This window comes from Nycticebus coucang, chromosome 3 (assembly GCF_027406575.1).
Source record: "Nycticebus coucang isolate mNycCou1 chromosome 3, mNycCou1.pri, whole genome shotgun sequence".
Lineage (NCBI taxonomy): Eukaryota > Metazoa > Chordata > Mammalia > Primates > Lorisidae > Nycticebus > Nycticebus coucang.
This window is the reverse complement of record NC_069782.1, coordinates 29,823,950-29,837,865: the sequence shown is the minus strand read 5'-3', so window position 1 is coordinate 29,837,865 and position 13,916 is coordinate 29,823,950. Positions and strand designations below refer to the sequence as shown.

General features: G+C 43.2%; 1 protein-coding gene across 1 annotated transcript; it reads right to left on the bottom strand.

Moving 5' to 3' along the window:
• Positions 1 to 10,958: 10,958 nt before the first annotated feature.
• Positions 10,959 to 13,708, bottom strand: BTG1 (BTG anti-proliferation factor 1). Its single transcript, XM_053582943.1, has 2 exons — positions 13,202 to 13,708; positions 10,959 to 12,269 (listed from the first exon to the last, which is right to left on the bottom strand). Exons 1-2 carry the CDS (start codon positions 13,347 to 13,349, stop codon positions 11,902 to 11,904), a joined length of 516 nt encoding a protein of 171 aa, XP_053438918.1. The 5' UTR covers positions 13,350 to 13,708; the 3' UTR covers positions 10,959 to 11,901.
• Between the last annotated feature and the right edge of the window lie 208 nt (positions 13,709 to 13,916).

Genomic DNA, 13,916 nt, shown 5'->3' with positions numbered 1-13,916 from the left:
ACTCCTTTTGAAACATTCAATGCCATACTAAAGAAAACAATGTTTTTCCTTGGGGCCACTGCATTTTATTAGGTCAAGAGACATGAGAGTTATTTATGCTTCACGAGGCCCTGGGCTCAAAACTAGCATAAGTTATCAGTACCATGTACTAACTGATTGCGCTATTGGAGCACTAAAACTAGCCTAAGTTAAACAGGTGGGTCACTACAAAAGTTTTGAGACAGACTGTGTTCTAGGCCATTATTTCCCTTCCAAGAAATAAGCCGTGTCCTAATTCACCCACACAAGTTTCAAATTGTCTTCTTGGTGTTGTTGGGAGGGCTTCATTCGGTTCTGTCTGCACAGATTTCTTGTTGTGGATCTCAAAACTTTCGAATTGGCTCACATACAACTCACATGGGAATTGATGTGTTTATAGTGAGTAACCATTAAGTATTAACAATGAAATGTTTTGTAGAAAATGAGTAATGAACCCTACTAGGAAAATAATCCTATTGGAGTAAACAGAGTAGGGACTTCTCCAACCAGAAATGGGTTATTACTAACAAGTCTTTCCGCTATCCAAATCTGGCTATATCCCTCCTTAATTCTTCATTCACTCACCATTCTCTCTAAAATGGATTGTAAAGAGAGAGGGAAAAAAAAAAAGCCCAACTGATACTAAAATATTAGTATACTGAAAAAGAAATGTCTGTAAACCACCCATCACCCCTATCCTCACCATCACCCCCAACCTCACCATCACGTCACCCCCATCCTCACCATCACCCCCAACCTCACCATCACATCACCCCCAACCTCACCATCACGTCACCCCCATCCTCACCATTACCCCCAACCTCACCATCACGTCACCCCCATCCTCACCATCACCCCCATCCTCACCATCACATCACCCCCATACTCACCATCACCACCATCCTCACCATCACCACCATCCTCACCATCACCCCCAACCTCACCATCACGTCACCCCCATCCTCACCATTACCCCCAACCTCACCATCACGTCACCCCCATCCTCACCATCACCCCCATCCTCACCATCACCCCCATACTCACCATCACCACCATCCTCACCATCACATCACCCCCATCCTCACCATCACCCCCAACCTCACCATCACGTCACCCCCATCCTCACCATCACGTCACCCCCATATTCACCATCACCACCATCCTCACCATCACGTCACCCCATCCTCACCATCACCCCCATCCTCACCATCACGTCACCCCCATCCTCACCATCACCACCATCCTCACCATCACCCCCAACCTCACCATCACCACCATCCTCACCATCACATCACCCCCATCCTCACCATCACCCCCAACCTCACCATCATGTCACCCCCATCCTCACCATTACCCCCAACCTCACCATCACGTCACCCCCATCCTCACCATCACCCCCAACCTCACCATCACGTCACCCCCATCCTCACCATTACCCCCATCCTCACCATCACATCACCCCCATCCTCACCATCACCCCCATCCTCACGGTCACGTCACCCCCATCCTCACCATCACCCCCAACCTCACCATCACGTCACCCCCATCCTCACCATCACGTCACCCCCATACTCACCATCACGTCACCCCCATCCTCACCATCACCCCCATCTTCACAGTCACATCACCTCCATCCTCACCATCACCCCCATCCTCACCATCACCCCCATCCTCACCATCACCACCACCATGGCCTGCCAGTGCTTTGACAGCAGAGGCTGTGCTAAGCAGTATCCATTGCCCTTCTCAGGAAAAAATAGTTAATTCAAGGTCTGTTCCAGATTAGGCTCCAAATGGGAACTCTAACCTACAGGGAAAAAAGAAGCAAGCCCCCTTTTTCAACCACTGGTGAATTATCCCCATTCCCTGTTCCTCAGCAAATCCCAAGCTCATTAAAAACAAACACTCTTTTGGGGACAAGTTCTTTGTCTTTGATTCAAGAATCTTTAAAGACTGACTTGGCATCTGTAGCTCAGCAGCTAGGGCGTCAAACATACACCAGAGCTGGTAGGTTTGAATTTAGCCCAGGCCTGCCAAACAATGACAACTACAACCCAAAAAAAGCTGGGCATTGTGGTGGGCGCCTCTAGTTCCAGCTACTTGGGAGGCTGAGGCAAGAGAATCTCTTAAGCCCCAAAGTTTGAGGTTGCCATGAGCTGTGATGCCACAGCACTCTACCCAGGGCAACAAAATGAGACTCTGACTCAATTAAAAAAAAAAAAAAAAAAGAATCTTTAAAGACAGAGACATACAACTCTTGACTTGAATCAATTTCACCACTAACTGCACTGTAACTTAGGTCAATATTCTAACTGCTCTTTGGTAACTAGTGCTGAGAATTTAGAGAGGAAAGGAAGTGCTCAAGGCTAGGGCTCAGCTATACTTACTGGCTTGACACTTGCCCACTGCCCTCTTATCTGCAAAAAGCTGGTGTGACACAATCAAGTTAAAAGGAACACCAGGAAACAAGGGTGAGGTGTTATGTAAATCTGACATTATCGCAGTCTTTTTCAATTGATCAGGATTCTAAAGCTTGGGCCTAATGATAAACAGGCACACATCCTGAGTAAGCTTGTGAGTCAGTGGGTGATGGGGGGTAGTATGACTCAGATTTTACTACTTACTTTAAAAGACTAAAAACTCATAGCAAATTGGGCAGGGATGTACTATATTAGTAACCACTAAATAATAACTAGTTGAAAGGCAACAGTTTCTTCTGGTGACAATTTGTTTCATGTGTAAAGTTACCACTACCACATGTTTAGGAAACAAAAATAAAGTTACAAAAGAAGGAAAACAATTCAATTATTTTTCTTTTTTAGAAACAGAGTCTCACTTTGTCATCTTCAGTAAAGCGCTGTTACATCACAGCTCACAGCAACCTCCAGCTCTTGGATTTAGGCTATTCTCTTGCTTCAGCCTCCCGAGTAGCTGGGACTACAGCCACCCACCACAACACCCGGCTATTTTTTTGTTGCAGATTGGAGGGGGCCGGGTTTGAACCCACCACCCTCAGTATATGGGGGCGGCACCCTACTCACTGAGCCACAGGCACTGCCCCTCAATTCTTTTTTATTTTTGAGACAGAATCTCACTTTGTCACCCTCGGTAGAGTGCCGTAGCGTCATAGCTCACAGCAACCTCAAACTCTTGGGCGTAAGCGATTCTCTTGCCTCAGCCTCCCAAGTAGCTGGAACTACAGGTGCCCACAATGCCCGGCTATTTTTTGGTTGTAGTTGTCATTGTTGTTTGGCAGGCCTGGGCTGAGTTTGAACCCGCCAACTCTGGTGTAGAGCTACAGGCACTGAGCCAAACAACTCATTTCTAATTTGAGGCCTGGCTCCACAACCATATTTCTTGTCAAATTTTAAGCACCCTGAAGGGGAATTTTGGGGGGGTGATAGAAATGCTTTAGCTCTTCATCAGGGAGATTACATGTTGTGCAAAATTCCCCGAACTCTCTGCGCTTCACTGTATAGATCTCGATATAAATTTTTCAAGAAAAAATTTTAAGTGGCCCAAAGTGGCCCATACCTTGAGAGTTACGTCTAGGGAAGTGCTTACGCTCAAAGAATAAATGAAACTATTTTAAATTCTATTATGTAAGAAGTTTCTTGCAAAAAAGACAAAGGTTGTAACCAAAAAGCAGCAAATACTCCAAATGTGTTTGAACTATGCTATTTTCATAAACCCTAACAGTGACTCTAATCTAGTCGTTCTCAGTAAAATCTGTCTTTTCATGACAAACCTTCGAAACATGAAACAATCACTAAGATCAACAGCAGAACAAGTCATACAACCTGGCTATCTGGAAAACGCACTCATTTGAGTTCTGAGTCCCTTTTGCACCAGATAAGTAAAGTGTTCTAACTCTTGACACATTCACCAGGAAGCTGACACATGGCCGGTCGCTGAGACCTTAAAAAGAGGTAATACTGTTAACATGGCCTATAAAAGTGAGGTGACCAGAGGTCCCAGCTGATGCTTATAGCCTGTGTTTAATTATTAATATTAATAGTGCCCTCTTTTACTCTCAAGAGTCACAGTTTGGTTGATAAATGTATCGATTAAATTACATGTTCACTCTATCTATAAAGCCCGCAACTGGCCTGGCTCCCATTAAAGCCCCTTCACCCCCCGCCACACTGGTGTTCATTCAACTCCTCCCATCTGTCACCACACCTCGGATTTTGTACTGTTGTTCTCGTTGCCTGCATTCTCCACTTAAATGCCTACTCGTTCTTTAGATCTCAGTCCAAGTGTCCCTTCCTCTGGGAAGCTTTCTACAGCAGACACCTATTACAGCTCTCAGGACACCACTGCCCCACTTTCCTTTCCTTAGCATACCGCAGGTCTGGTACAACTTTCACCTGTGTGTCGGGTACTAGGCTCCAGGCTCCTGGAGGGCCAGGGACAGTAACTAGTTTTGCATCCCAGGTGCTTCGCACAGTGCTCAGCGTACAGAGGGACTTAGTAAATGTGTTTAATCCAGGTAAGAGATAGAGGACAGAATACCAGCTGTATTTTAATGATCAGAAAGGATTTCAGGAGATGTGAAGAACTTACAGGCTTAAAGGGTAGAAAGGAAAATGCCAGAGTCTGGGAGCTAAAGGAAAGAGCTTCTATCTAATGTTTCAGTATTACATAAGCACTCCATCCTAATCCTAACCACAACCACTGTCTCAAGGGATAACTGTTGGACAACACTGGTCACCTAAATGATCTGTAAGACGTACACAACTCCAAGCAGGGCCTAAACCACACTGGGCTTTAAGATCCAAGACTCAGAAGAAATGTTGCTTAAGTCCCTTGGGGTTCTTTTAAGAATGAGACCCTTTATTTTCTGCAGTATTGCAAAACAAATTAGCACAAAGCTCTGCTGGCCAAGTATGTACTTCACTGAGGTATGCCGTAATGCTACACAAGCCAGCGGCAAGCTATTCAACAAGGATCTTCGCACAGAAACCAGAATCAACCAAAAAGCACCCGTGGTCAATGACTCACCTATGACTGACTGGGGGAAATCAATTACATTATTAGTAATCCAAACAAGCGTTGCATCAGGTTACATCACAAGAAGAAACTCAAAACCAAACTGATAATTTATCAAAAGGCAGCTTGCCTCTGCAGTCAGGGAGGTACTCAACACCACTCTAGATTAAGAAGAGATTGAGAACCACCGAGTTCTGTTTGCAAACCCTTGTTTGAAAATCTCCTGCAAAAGCATGCCCAAATACAAATGGCTTGAAGGACTGCAAACCCTGGGAAAAGTCAACTTACTTCATACAGCAAAGGGTTGTTGTGAGGATTAAACAACATGATGGATGCAGACGTGCTTTGTACAAGGCTACATTTTTATACACGGTGGGCTATCTCCCAACTAAAGGTGTCCTTAACACAGACAAAGGATCTGAAGGATTCCTTCCTTTTTAGTGAGAAAACAGCTCTGAAAACCATCGTGTTAAGGACCTAGCTCAGGAAATTCTGTGAAATAAATACACACAACAGGGTTACTCATATTTTCATCCTTTCAAGGAGCAAAGCTGTTCATTTTCCTTCCTATATTACTGTTTCAAAAAGACTAGTAATTTCTTGCAGCTATTGGCTAAAGCAGACTTTCAAAAACTCCAAACATAATTCTTAAAGAAATCTTAAACAAATCAAATCTTAAAAAAAAATACAAGAAAATAATCTGCCATATTTAACTGGCCTCCATGATAGAGAATTCAAATCCTAAGAATCCAGGTAAGGCACGGTGGCTCATGCCCATAATCCTAGCACTCTGGGAGGCCGAGGTGGATGGACCGCTTGAGCTGAAGTCTGAGACCAGCCTGAGCAATAGCAAGACCCTGTCTCTACTAAATATAGAAAAACTGAGGCAAGACAATCTCAAGCCCAAAAGCTTGAGGTTGCTGTGAGCTATGATACAACAGCACTCTACTCAGGGTGCCAGAGTGAGACTGTCTCAAAAGAAATCTGGAGAATCCAAACATTCACTGGCTACATGCTATCATGTTTATCTGACCTTGGCGACAAACTTCTTACCCCCATTTTTACTAATGAAGTCACAGACTCAAGAGACTAAGTAACTGGTCTAAAGTCACAACCCACACTTGTCTTAGTTCAAGACTAGTGTCCTCTACACTAAATCCCAACTGCTTCTCAAAGAAAGAAGCCGAGTTGTAAACGTGGAGAGTGGAAAGAGACGCCAAAGATGATCTACTGACAATGGGAAGATAAAATGCGTGCTCCAACAGTGAGAAGCAAGGTGAATGAATCACACACCAACAGAGCTTCGATTCTGGGTCAGAAAGGCCTCAGTTCAGATTAGCTGTTTGCTTTTGGGGCAAATTACTTAAACTAAGCCTCAGTTTTCTATTCCTAAAATAACCTAAAATGAAGCTAAAAAATACTGAACTACCTGCCAACCTCATCCAGTTGTTGGAAGGTCAAAGAATATATACTGATGACGTAAATGCTCACAAGTGCAATTTACAGGAAACACAGCTCTACTTAGTTTACTGGCCTAGGTGACAAAATGCCATCTATCAAAACTAGAAAGTGTGTTCAATTCTGCTCACAGTGCGACTGTCAAGTCTAATCATTTTAAGGCTCATGGGGTCTTCTCAAGTAAGTCCAATCAGTTAGTCATCTTTCCTTCCAAAAGTTAGGTGTGGGATGGCTCAGAATAGGAGAAAAAAAGATACAAGGATTTTCTGGCCCAACTCATAAGCGCTAAAAATAATTTAATCACAGACCTGCAACTTTAATAATCCAGTTCTCTTACAGCCAGGTCTATCAGTGTCACAAAGACCCTAACACTTAAAAAATTATTTTTCTAAAAAACAAAATGTGAAAAATAAGATGAACACATAGCAACGTATAGTTGTGTATATATGACCTTACAGACTTCAACTGGTATAACACTAAATTTTGGATATGTTGGCTGTAATAGACAGTGACTTAATTTTACAAATAAAGTGTTATGCAGATAAGCCAAAATTACATAAGGCATGCCTCTTTGTATTGCTACAATAGGTTCTCATTTCAAAACTTATCACTTAAAGAACTTAATTATGAGTTATTTTGAGGGAGCAAAGATTCACCTGCTTTAGTGACATAATCACTAAACATTTGCGATCAGACACCCCATCAATACAATCTCTAGTGCAGTCCCAATATATATGCACTTCTTTATAAAATGTACCATGTACTTTTGCATATACCCATGAAAATGTATGGGAACATATTTTAGAAGAATCACAAAATAACTTCAGAGACACCTATCTAGAAAGTCATTAAAAGTAAATGTACCTATGGGTAAGATGTGTTCTACTGATGTTAAACTTCGAAATTATGCAAGTGGCATTTGATGTAATATTGTCCAAATGCAGTTATCTGGATAATGGATAACTCTACTTTTCTTGTGCCACCTGGTCCCTACTGTGATGTTAGAGGTCTGGCCTACCCTGATCACCCTTCTGCTACCAGGAATGGGGTCACAAATGGCCTGAACAACTTCTAAGTACAAGGAAAAGAGGCTATAATCGAGTGGCTTGTAACAGACAACTTTTTTTTTTTTTTTGCAGTTTTTGGAGGGGGCTGGGTTTGAACCTGCCACCTCCTGCATATGGGGCCAGTGCCCTACTCCTTTGAGCCACAGGCGCTGCCCCTGTAACAGACAACTTAAAACATAATCTCCCTTTGTATATAAAATATTGAGACAAAGGCACAGGCACCACATTTTTCTTTAAAAATGCCTTTAGGAGGATGTTTTATTTATACTTCCCCAAGGCCAGTTTCCACACAGGCTAGGCCTGAAACTACACTGCCACTCTGACCTGTGTGTTCACAGAACCAGAGTTGAATGCAGAGTCCACCCCACATTCAGCCGTTGCAAAATCTCTACAACAGGCATTCCCAAAACTCTGCCAAAATACCAGGCTGCACAGACCTCTCTTGATACACACCTATGACCATAGCAAATGAATTTTTATGACTGAGCTTTTAAACGCCTTCCTTCTCAGCTAAGTTTCTTACTTTATTTCCCATCCTGTTTTTATCCAACCCTAGATTGACATCATTTCACTCTTCAGCATCTGTACTCTGAGCACCTACAATTCCCAAAAGAACACTTCATCTTCAACATTAAAATGATAAACATGAAAAGGTTCATACGTAACAGGAGCTCAACTCCATTTTTTTATTCCTCCTTTTCACACACTGAGCAATATGAAAACAAAGTGATGAACCAAGTTAAAACCGCAATCAAAAAACTTGCCATCAAGTCTACTCCACAACTTTTCTATTGATGTCGTCAATCCTCACACTACAATCTAAGGCTCAAAAATACGAAAGTTAAAATCTTGCTTACAATATTCCTTCACCTACATTATTATCAGAATATTATATAAAGATTGATTAGACATAACCAGAAATCATAACTCACAGTATACAGACTTCTCTGGTCTATTTACACTCCAATATGTAAAATAATTTAAGGACCCAGTTAAGGAGCCTAGTTTGTTAGTAGTACAAACTATTTTACTATTAAAAAAAACTGTAATACTGTTATGCTCCAAATATGAAAATAAGCCATTTATGACAATAGCCATATATAATTGGCAGTCTGTATACTAAGAAATCCACTCATTTTTAGGCAATCCAAGATATACTTTTTGAAGCCTCTTGTGCATAGATTATTGACAAAATTTCTCTATATAGCCTACCAACAGCATCTTCTCACATCTGTAATAGGGGTGAAAAGGAAAAAGGAAATAGCTTTAAGCTTCAATATGCAAAATAGAGCTTCAGTTATCAGAGAATCAGAAATGTTAAAAATCACCCAGAGAAGTCTAATGGCAGATTTGTTCCTAAAATTACAGGGAACCTGGCTGGAAATCTCTAGGCACTAAGCATTAAACATCAGAAATGCTGCTTCCTTCCTTTTAACTTGAAGTTCAAGTCTGTAATCTGAAATACCTAATACAAAACAAGAGTAATTACCTGCAACATGTGAGTTATAGTGACTTAAGGAAACATTAATACAAATTGTACCTGAAAGCCATTTTCTGGTGGTCTTTCCAATCTATTAGAGAAGCAGCATTGCAAATAAAGTTAACGACCTGAGATTCCAATTCCAGACCTGAGATTCCAATTCCAGACGACGAAAGGAACAGCCACATTACCCTACAAGAACGAGGGTAACTCTTGCTATACAAGCCACTTGAAGTCTTGTTTCAGCATTACACAGGGAGACAACTACTTACATTTGGAAAAATGGAAATAACTTTTAAACTACCTGCTAAAATTAAATAGTATTTTTCAAATTTATTGCCATTTGTAACTACAAATTCCTGGTACCAAAAGCAACTAACAATTTTGGAAAGTAGTCATCTTCTAAGGTTTTCTAATGAAATCTTTCAAAACTTTCTCCAGAAGCAAGAAATACGAAACAGCTGCTATACTGCAGACAGAGGCTCAGCTCAATTGTCTAGGGAATGTAAGGTTAAAGTAACAGGAAACAGCTGGGTGCTAGACCCCAAAGAGTGATGTTTGCAAGCCTCTTGAAGAGAAATTAAAAACAGTTCTTCACATGCCAGACACCACCTGAATTCTAAAATAAACATTTTTAAGAAGTTATCTTCCCATCAAAATTTTTAAGTACCAAAAAGTCTGATGTGAAGATCTTCAAAAAACAATTATCTACTTGAAAAAAAGGTTTTATGACAAAAAAAAAAAATGTACATACTAAAATATGTCTCTAAACTGTCCGGAAGTCATCCTCACTTAAGTTCAAAGATTAGGAAAAACCTTAGTTTTGCTACTAGCTTCAAAAGAGTAAACCACATGTAGAAAGGGGATGAGATCTGTTTAAAAATTAAACTACCACTTGCTTTTACTATACCAAGTTTGAAAAACTGGGGGGTTATCACGTAACAGATTAAAATATAAAACTGTAACAATTAGAAATAGTGTATGTATTGTTTATAAGAACTCAAACTCCCCAAAATGGCCTGCGAAAGAACAGACATCATTTGTACTATGTGTATTTCTGTACTGTAGCCTACAAAAAAAATCAGAATTTAATCTTACACGCAGAAATAACTTCTGAAATTTCAGATTACCAATTACCTTAGATTGCGTATTTCCTGCATGAACATGTTTACACACATACCGCCGCCAAAGGTGCCTATATAGTAAGTTAAATGTGTAGAGCAAAGCTCAATTTTTCACTGCCTACTTCCACTGAAAAACCATTTTATCCTCTACAACCAAAGAATTGCAAGGGATAGTGGAGTAACCTATACTACACCATTTTCCATGTTCATTTAGGTTTAGAATTTATCTGAAATAAAAGTCTGAAAATGAGGAATCATAGTCAGCATTTCAACTTTTGAGAATAAAGTTCATGAACATACCTTTTGTAGAATTCCAGCTTAAGTGATTTTTATGTAAATCTTGCAAGTGATGAAAAGCAAAGAGCAACCAATCTCTCTGAAGTGCTTAGCCTGGTTTTTAAAACTATGGGTCACCTGCCCCCGTGATTTTCTAATTGAACAAGGAATCCATGGGGCAAAGTAATTGTTTTGCAAAGGTGTGCCAGAATAAAACACATCTTCACTTCAACAGGGAAGCAATGAAATGTAATCCTTTTGAGCATCACTTTTTTGGTAGATGTTACCTTTGTCTCTTATCCTCATTTCATGAGCTCCTAAGCCTGTGAATGTGTTTCAACTTCAGACATTTTTTAGACATGTTGCTACTCCTATTTCCTCTAACACCTAAATATGTATACACAGATCATCTTCATTCCTCATCAAATGTTTGTTTCAGCATGACCAGTGTGCAACTGACATTCACATAGCTTATAGAACCTAAGTCTTCTGAGAAAAATCCTCCTTATAGCTTGAACCGCTATAATCATGACAAGAGATTGATTAAAATGCCAAGATAAGAAACAATTTATTATAGAGAGAAGAAAAATTTCTCATCCAAAATATAGAAATCTGTACAACTTTGCCACAATCAATATACATGAACTGTACAAATTTACACCAGTTCATAATTTACCAAATAAAAGATGACTAACAAAGTTCACAAAATAGATGGTGGTTTGTGGAAAAGACTTTTACCCAATTAAGTACAAGGAAAGTTACAAACCAGACCTCCACTTTCTAAAAATAAGAAGTTTACTCAGTCTTAGAAAACTACAAGCTAGCAAATGTACAGAGAGCTGGCTGGTGCTAACACCACAGTTGAGACAGTGTCTTTTTGAAAGGGTCTTTTAAAGCCTGTTGCCATGGCAGATTCTGGTCACTTGCTACTTTCAAGGCCAAAAACACAATACAAGGTCTGACCATTTCCCCAGGTCATGCTTACTAGTTTGTCTTTATGTACATTTATACATATTTAAGTGCTAGGTAAAAGTCTTGTTGTAAAATTTCCAGTACTACCATGTTTAAAACGTGGAGCTTTCCTACTGAGCTGCCAAAAAGGTTAACAATAACAATTTTCAAGTGTAATAGTGCAAATTCCTCTGCAAGATCTACTGCAGAGAAAGGTTCTTTGAAATACAGATTTTCATTCAAGGGGTTGATGTAAAATTTAAGGATGTCTGGGAGAAACTGAAACCACTCTAGGACTTCACTCCCTAGCAAATAAAGTGATTTACTTGGACTCACAGGCTATTAAATCATTGAAAGGTACTGTCCAAACTATGGCACTGTCACTTAAAAAATTTTTTTTACCATTCTATCTTGTGCCAGATCTTCACAGCTGTAACATGGTTAAATTCCATAATCCATCCCCAAAAGGAGCCCACCCAAAGCAAAAATCAAATTTATCCATCCATTATAAGATGATCCATCCATAGACTATATCTTAACCTGATACAGTCATCATATTGTAGTTTTTGGAAGGGCTTGTTCTGCCCAAGAGAAGTTCCTCCTTACAGCTGATCCTGCTGTCTACCATTTGCACGTTGGTGCTGTTCTGAGTGCTACCTCCTGCTGGTGAGGCTTCATACAGCACGCAGATGGAGCCATCCTCTCCGATTCTGTAGGACACTTCGTAAGGGTCAACCCAGAGTGTGAGTTCACTTGGGAGCAGCCTGAACAGCTCCTGACCGCTCAGTCCAATCCTCTGTGCTGCCTGTCCAATCAGAGGATCCATTTTATGGTTGATGCGAATACAACGGTAACCTGATCCCTTGCATGGCTTTTCTGGGAACCAGTGATGTTTATAATGTTCTATAGAAGAAAACAAGAACAGAGAAAACAATGCTTAGGCTCCTTACTGTTAGCTCCCGCTCTACTTTCCTTCTTCCGCTGGCTCCTCTGTGGAGCGAAAATGAAAACTATCAACTTTTCAGAAAATGTCCAGGACTGCATTCGCTGCTGGGCATGTGCGGGGATGGAGAAAGAGCGAGCAGGGTTTAGAAACAACAAAGTACCGGACAAAACAATCTGCAGGAACCAACCGGTTGAGCCGCCAAAACAGGAATCAGGCGCGCAGCCTCCGCCAGCCGGGAAGCCGGATGGCACCGGCGGCCGGGCGGGAACCTGTTTACTTTCTCCACCCTACCCCAGCCAACATAATGGAGTTTATGGCTTTGGAGGAGAGAAGGGCCACCGGACTGTTAACCCCGAAGGCAAGAAAAACAAGCAACCCTAAACCACGCTCTGGGCAGGGCTGTAACTGTGCCGGTGACAAATCCGGATGATTAATGGGCAGGGCACAGGCGCGGGGAGACCGCACGTCGGTCCCGAGCAGACTCCGGGGCAGCAGCGCAGCTTCCTACCCCGGGGCCCGACCGCGACCACGCAACGGTTGGAAGGGGCTGGGGGGAGGGGAGTTAAACCAACCCCAGCCCCAGGGGTCCTTTGTCCCCAAATGCGCCGACGGTTCTTGGACCGCAGCTCCCGCCTCCGTGGGTTTTAGTTTCTTTGTTGTGCGTGTTTTCTTCCTCTCCTCCGTTTGCCAGCCGCGGGGAGGGGGCGCCCTCGGTCCAGCCCCCAAACCCGCTCCCGGACCCGCCGTTAGCGGCCGCCCACCGCGGCCAGACCCCAGCGCCGCCGGCCAGGGGCGCTACCGAGGCGCCCGCGGCCCCGACGGCCCGGCCTCGATCCCAACCCGGAGTGTGGGGCCCGCGCCGCCTTGGCGCCCCTCGCACCCCGCTCACCTGCCAGCAGCTCCTGCAGGCTCTGGCTGAACGTCTGCAGCTGTCGCTCGCTCGTGAGCCCCTTGGTGCGGAGGAACTTGGAGATGAAGGACACCGCGGCGGCGATCTCGCCTATCATGGTGGCGGCCCGAGTGTAGAAGGGATGCATGGGGGCGGCGGACGGGGGCGGCCCGGGGCGGCCGGGGCTCGGCGGCGCGGCCCCGACGGCGGAGCGGCCACCCCGGGCTCCCTCACAGGGCAGAGGACTGAGAATAAGAGAGGGCGTGAGGGGCGGACGGCTACTTTTTTTCTCCTTTCTTTAGAGTAAAAAAAAAGTTATTTTCGAGACAGGAGGCGGCAGGAGAGAGGAAGAGACGAGCGACGGCGGCCTGGTCACATCGCTCGGACCTCCCCAGCCGCCTCCGCCTCCAGCTCCGCAGCCTCCGAAGACCCCAACAGTGGCATTTCCAGCTCCGAGGGGCGAAGAGATACAGCCGCCGTGCAGCACTTTTTATAGGCTGCGGAAAGGAAGTGGCGTAGCTGGAGCGTGACGAACGACGCCAGCCAATCCAGAGATCGCACCATTGTGACGCAAGCAGATTCGGAGCCTGAGGGGGCGAGAAAAGGGGCTTAGGGGCGGGTCTAGAGACAGGGAAGAGAGGGAGGAGCTGACGTAATCCGCTTGTAAACAAATAAACCCCGAGTGGCTGCTGGAGACCTAGTTGCTGTGTCTGGG